This window comes from Sus scrofa, chromosome 17 (assembly GCF_000003025.6).
Source record: "Sus scrofa isolate TJ Tabasco breed Duroc chromosome 17, Sscrofa11.1, whole genome shotgun sequence".
NCBI classification, from domain to species: Eukaryota; Metazoa; Chordata; class Mammalia; order Artiodactyla; family Suidae; genus Sus; species Sus scrofa.
Genome location: NC_010459.5, coordinates 43,407,963 through 43,414,761, shown reverse-complemented (window position 1 = coordinate 43,414,761; position 6,799 = coordinate 43,407,963). Strand labels below are relative to the sequence as shown.

The 6,799-nt window shown below is 59.3% G+C and overlaps 1 protein-coding gene across 1 annotated transcript; it reads left to right on the top strand.

Annotated features, from left to right (window-relative positions):
• Positions 2,980 to 6,372, top strand: MAFB (MAF bZIP transcription factor B). Its single transcript, XM_013985377.2, has one exon. It carries the CDS (start codon positions 3,403 to 3,405, stop codon positions 4,372 to 4,374), a length of 972 nt encoding a protein of 323 aa, XP_013840831.2. The 5' UTR covers positions 2,980 to 3,402; the 3' UTR covers positions 4,375 to 6,372.

Genomic DNA, 6,799 nt, shown 5'->3' with positions numbered 1-6,799 from the left:
GCCCTCCTTGTCTTCCCTTCAAAAGAGGCTTTGGGCTGCGCTCACTACTCCTGTGTCTTCAGGCCTCTTACCCCTCGCTGGCTTCTCCTCCTCGACTCTCCACCTCTCCCACCAGCACTTCTCTTTTCTTCCCTCACTACCCGGCTCATCTTTCAGGGATGGGATGTAGCCTCTGGGATTCGGGGAAGGGAGCCGCCTCGCTGATCCCTACAGCATCCCTCCTCCCCATCAGGGCACAGAGAGGAGGCAGCCGGGTGGCTAGTGGCTGGCCAGGAGCTGGAGGCCACAGGGTTGGGGCGCTGTGACCCAGGCAGAGCGCAGCAGGAGCCGGAGGGGCGAGGCCGGTGCTAACCCGTGAGGTTAGCTGCTCTGCAGCAGCTTTAACTCCGGAGGAACCTCCTGTCTCCTTCACAAGCCCAGTTTCCAATAGTTTTTAGTGGAGATAGTTAGGGTCAGTGTAGGTAGAGGAGGGACTGGCTAGGCTGGGAGGACGGCAATGAAACAGGTTATTGGGGAGGGTGGACCTAAGAAAGGACAGAGATACCTCAGTTAGAGTCCAGGGGAAGGGAGTGACCAAAACCCAAGACAGAGGCACAGGGACAAAGAGGAACGCAGCCCCCCAGACAAAACCCCCGAATTCTCGAGATGGTGGCAGGATGCCCGCAGAAGAGCAGGAAGCTCGGACCTGCAGAGCTGGTGCTCAAGGAATCCTACGGCCTCAATGGGTCACCTTCCTGAGGCTCAGGTTAGGTCCTCGACAGCAAGAGTGAGACGTCTAGACCCGATGGGACACAATGAGGGTGCAGACCCGCGCGGCTGTCTCGGTGCGCTCACAGAAGCCCGCAGTGTCCGCGGGAAGGAGGGCGCTGCCGGCTGGGGTTCCGGGGCACCGGGAGAACCCAGGGCGTTTGTCTGGCCCTGGCCGCCGGCAGTCCGAGCCACAATCTGCGTAGACCCAAGACGGCCGACAAAGCGTGGCCTCGAAACGTTTCCCTGCTTAGCCGCGCGATCCGAGTGCTCTCTCGCTGCGTGAGAACGAGGCAGGGACGGGGAGGATGAGTGTCCGCAGCGCCCAGCTTCGAGCAGGGGCGGGGCAGCGGCACGGCCCAGAATTTCCCTGGAGACAGCCTAATTGTTTCTGCGGAGAGCACGCTTCTCGCAGAGGGATGAAGACGGGCTTTTCCAGCAATGCAGTTGTTGATCCAAACCTTTCAGTCCAAGTTTTAATTAAAATATATTCATTTTATTAAAAACAGGCGGCCCACGACCGCTACTCTCTCCAGCCACACCGAGAGCGCAAGAGAATAGTTTTCACATTAATCGGAGGCAAATATTTTACCTTCTAACACTTAAAAAAATATCTGGCTGCGTCTGCATTGGTGTGCCCACCTGACACTTACACGCGGCGTCGATCGTGCCGGTCCTGCAGAGGCAGCAGCCTGGACACACTCACCCAGTGCGCGCTTCTCCTGCCCTTCACTGCGCGCGCCCAAAGCTGAAGAGCAGAAGGCGACGCGGGAGGCGGGTCGGGTCTCCGCGTCCAGCGAATTTGCGGTTTCTCCGTTTCTTTGCCCGGGCCGGGGTTTTGGGAGCTCATATTTCGGGCCATCCTGGACCAGATAGAAAAGCGCGCAGAGCGGGAGCCCTGTCTCAATGCCTTTAGTACGGTACGCTCCGGGGTCCCCGTCTGCGCTTAGCGGAGGTTTCTCATTGCACAGCTCTGGGGCCCCTGGCTGGAGCATTTCCTCTTTCGGCCCTCGGCCTAACTCTGCCTAGGAGTTTCCAGCTCAAGGAGCTGCCGCCGGGCATCTCCCCACCCCCGCCCCCACCCCCAGCTGGGGCACAGAGTTCCATGGGGGACATCAGCGCGGAAATCGCGACTGAGTCCGAGAACCGAACCGAGAACCTGTGCGTGGCCCCAGAGGAACCTGTCCTGAGCTCCGGTGCGCACACAGCCTACTTTCTGGGCCAGGTTGAATTGGGCGTGTTGGGGAGACCCAGTTGGGTCTCAGGCGTCGGCCGAGCCTTTCTGCTGCGGGTCCCGCGGTTCAGCGCGCCTTTGCGCGAAGTGGCCACTTGGGGTCGCACTTTATGCCTGTTTGAGCCTCTCCACCTTGGGCTGACGCCGGGATCTGCTTAATCGTTACAAAACGTTCAAACAAAAACAGGGCCGGATTCGCAGCAGCCAAGAGCCACCCGGAGCACCGTCCTGGGCTGGCCTCAGCCCCCAGCCTCGGCGAATTCAGGGTTCCGTGCATTTGCCTGGGAGAGGGCTTCTGAGCCTTTGGGCCGATTCCTTCCCAGCTCCCTTCATCTTGTGCATTTGTGGGTGGGGTGAGCAGGGAGCTGCGCGGCCAGCGGAGTTCTAAATCCGGGCCCGGGCACTGCACCCTCCAGGAGGGGGGCAGACCCTGCTTGGCCCGAGGAGGTTAAGAGTTGGATCTGAACACAACTCTTGGAGCCCCGACCTCGCCCCCCCACCCCACCCCGCAACACACAAACGCGAGCAGATCTGTAGAAACACAGCCTTGCACCGCATACACCGGCCCGAGACCCAGCGGCACACGGAGCGTCCCCCACTGGGCGGGGGACGCTAGGGAACAATGGGCCAGAGAGGTGCCATCCCGGCGCTCATTCTGAGCCTCCTGGGGGTTGATATGGGCTGGTGGGAGGGGAGGGGGCACAAGGGTAAAGAAGGAGGAGAGCGCGCGAAGGGGTGGATAAGGTGGGGGGGGGGCACCGAAGAGCTGGCGGAGACCAGGACTCCGAGGGGGTGGGGGCTGGGCCCGGGCCGGCGGTCCCACTTGGCTCCAGCCCTCCGCCAGGCCTCAGCGGCTCTTCGGCTGCTCGCGCCGCCAGTCAGCTGACACTGGGGGCGGAGGAGCTGTCAGGCGCGCCCCGCCCTGCGCCGCCGGGCCGTGGGGCCCGTGCAGCCATTGGCCAGCGCTCTGGGCCGCCCGGGCCCCCGCGCCCCAGTGACATCAGGGAGGCGATAAAAGGCAGTGGCGGCGCCGGATCCCGCACAGCTGCACCGCCGGGCTGCGAGCGGCTGCGATCGAGAGAGACCAACAGCAAGAGAGCTAGAGAGCGAGCCGCGGGCGCTCGCCCGGCGCCTCCCCTCGGTTCAGCCCCCGCGTCCCGCTCGCTTCTCCACCCCTCCCAGGCCGTCCCGGCCCCGGCGCGGCCACATCCCTGAGCTCTGGGGCGGCGCAGGCAGCCTCGGGACTCTCCGGCGCGCCGCCGCGTCCCCAGACAAAGGCTTGGCCGGCGGCCCCGGCCCGCTGAGCCCTCGGCTCCCCGCCTCCCGGGCTCGCCGCTCTTCGCCCCCGCTCCCGGCTCGGCGCGTCCCGGCCGGTCGCAAAGTTTCCCGGGCGGCAGCGGCGACTGCGCCTCGCGTGAGCGATGGCCGCGGAGCTGAGCATGGGGCCCGAGCTGCCCACCAGCCCGCTGGCCATGGAGTACGTCAACGACTTCGACCTGCTCAAGTTCGACGTAAAGAAGGAGCCGCTGGGGCGCGCGGAGCGCCCGGGCCGGCCCTGCACGCGCCTGCAGCCAGCTGGCTCGGTGTCGTCTACACCTCTCAGCACGCCGTGCAGCTCGGTGCCCTCGTCGCCCAGCTTCAGCCCCACCGAACAGAAGACCCACCTCGAGGACCTGTACTGGATGGCGAGCAACTACCAGCAGATGAACCCCGAGGCGCTCAACCTGACGCCCGAAGACGCGGTGGAGGCGCTCATCGGCTCGCACCCAGTGCCACAGCCGTTGCAGAGCTTCGACGGCTTCCGAGGCGCGCACCACCACCATCACCACCACCACCCACACCCGCACCACGCTTACCCGGGCGCCGGTGTGGCCCACGACGAGCTGGGCCCGCACGCGCATCCACACCATCACCATCATCACCAAGCATCGCCACCGCCGTCCAGCGCGGCCAGCCCCGCGCAGCAGCTGCCCACCAGCCATCCCGGGCCTGGGCCGCACGCGGCGGCCACCGCGACGGCGGCTGGCGGTAGCGGCAGCGTGGAGGACCGCTTCTCTGACGACCAGCTCGTGTCCATGTCCGTGCGCGAGCTGAACCGCCACCTGCGGGGCTTCACCAAGGACGAGGTGATCCGCCTGAAGCAGAAGCGGCGGACCCTGAAGAACCGGGGCTACGCCCAGTCGTGCAGGTATAAACGCGTCCAGCAGAAGCACCACCTGGAGAATGAGAAGACACAGCTCATTCAGCAGGTGGAGCAGCTTAAGCAGGAGGTGTCCCGGCTGGCCCGCGAAAGAGACGCCTACAAGGTCAAGTGTGAGAAACTCGCCAACTCCGGCTTCAGGGAGGCGGGCTCCACCAGCGACAGCCCCTCCTCTCCCGAGTTCTTTCTGTGAGTCGTGGCCGGTCCCGGCCCCCGCCCTTGCCCTGGCCCGGACTCCCCGTCCCGTGTCCCCAGCCCTGGACTCCCCCGGACCCTGTCCCTGCCACAGCCCCAGCCTTGACCTGTTTGACTTGAGGGAGAGGGAGGAAGGGCGCGCGGGACGCAGGCGACGGGAGGGCGCGCGGGCAGGCAGGGGACCTTGGCCAAGGCGAGAGCGGCGCGTGCCAGCGCCGCCTCCTAGACTCGAGCAGAGCCAGAGAGAGGCGAGGTGGTGGGAAGTCCCAGAGCAACTTTTCTCCAGGCTGGAGGGCGGCAAGGCATAGTCGCGAGGAGTCGCCAAGGCCGTCTGGAGACTCCTGGCTTCCTGAACTTTGCGCGTTAAGGCTAGCCCAATGCCTCGCGGTCCGGAGCCCGGTCCAGCCCAGCAAGAGAGCAGCGAAGAGAGGAGAGGAGAAGGGACCCTGGCGTCCCTGCAGACGCGAGGCGAGGCTGAGCGAAAGAAGGACAGAGGAGTCTGTCTGTCTAGGGTCCGGAGAACACTGGCTCTCAGCCTCTAGACGCGGGCCTCAGTTAGGACGTTCTGCGCGCAAATCTCATCAGTTTTATTGCCTGCTCGATTATATAGAAAAAAATACGAAAATCTGCATTAAAAATATTAATCCTGCATGCTGGACATGTATGGTAATAATTTCTATTTTGTACCATTTTCTTGTTTAACTTTAGCATGTTGTTGATCATGGATCATAACCCCCTTGTTTCTTTGAGTGAGAAGGGATCGCAGTTCGGAAACTCCGGCGGCTGCTTGCCGGGTTTCAGTCTCTCGGCTGTCGGCTTGTAAATACCCGCCCCGCCAAACCGCTTAGAGAACGTGGCAGCAAGCTGTCTTTGTTTGGGTTTATTATTATGCTCCCCTTTTTTTGTAAGTAAAAAAGAAAACTTCTGGGTATTTGCATCAGAAAAAACAACTTCGTCTTGGGGCACCCTTGGAAGTTGTGTTTTCTCCCCTTTCAGTGCCCCCTTTCAGTGCTCTTTTTCTCCCGTTTTAGTTTTCAATTTTGTGTTGAGAGAAGGAGGACAGAGGTCCCAGCTCCCGAGTACCAGGGTCTCGCAGCTGCAGAGTTTCAAACCCTGAAGGTCCGGGAGGGAGCATCCTTGTGTCACCTGGTCTTAGGGCTAAATTGACATCCCCATGAAGAAAGGAAAGGAAAACAGATCTTGTTTACTTTTTATTGCAACCGGAACACCCTACGGTCCCTATGAAACCCTCCAGGCCTCCACTAATTACTGGGGCTGAAATATTCTTAGGGTGAGTGTCTTCACCAGCCCAGACTGCCCAGCGGTGACCTGAACTTGTGTTGAACCAACCGCTGCAGTCAGAAAGATGGAGAAACCCAAACTTTGGCAAGTAATTTTGCAACTTTCAAGTGCGTTCTTTAGACCAATATGTTATGTGCGTTTCTTTCCCTGCTTTTGAGATAGCGGGCGAGTTATTGGTGGTGTCCCCCCCCCCTTCAGTTGTATAGTAGTTATAGGGAAGATCTGGGTGTTTTTCTTTATTATTACTTTTTTTTTTCCTGCAGGTCAGTAAAAGGATTTAAGTTGCACTGACAAAAATACCAAAATGAAAGCGTATTTTTTAGTTCTCATTTGAAATTTGCTGGCGCTGCTGGCCGGATGCATTTTTGAGTTTGTATTAGTTGATAAATTAACAGTAATAACAAGATTGTATGATCCGCATGGTGCTTGCAGTTTTAAATATTGTGGATATTCGTCCTGCATCAGAAACGAGCTTTGGTTTTTACGGATTCAACTGTGTTGAAATCAAATTTGCCGCAACAGAAATTGTTTTTATTTCCTGTAAAATAAGGGATCAATTTCAAACCCTGCTTATGATATGAAAACATTAAAACCTAGTCTATTGTAGTTTTATTCAGACTGGTTTCTGTTTTTTGGTTATTAAAATGGTTTCCTATTTTGCTTATTAAAACCATGGAAATGGTGTTTATTTAGAGGACTCGGCGTTTGCCTGACTTTTCTTCTCCAGCCTCTTCTAGAGTTGCACTCCCCACTCCCACCAATGGAGAAACAGACCAAGTCTGGGCAAATCTCTCCCTTTCGTGTTTGAGTGTGTGTGTGTGTACTTGAGCCTCAAATGTGTTTTCTGCTTCTCGCCCTAGGTACAGACACCGGTTCAGGAGCCGGTTTGTGAGCGGAGAAAGGGCAGAACTTTCAGGTTTGGGCATCAGGACTGGTCTGCTAGCCTGCTGGCTCTGAGGTTGGTCGAACCTAGGAAGCCTGAAGTTGCTGCCATCCTGATGGGGAAGCAGGGTGTTTCTGGCAGTCAGGCGCCCTGGCCCTGTCAATCTGGTCCTCCTGCGTGGGGGATCTGCTGGGGGCAACCAGAGTTGCCCTTGAAAGCCCTCTCTGAGTGGAGTCCT

Excerpts from the sequence above, each read along its gene's own strand:
- MAFB (XM_013985377.2), top strand. The coding sequence starts at position 3,403 with ATGGCCGCGGAGCTGAGCATGGGGCCCGAGCTGCCCACCAGCCCGCTG.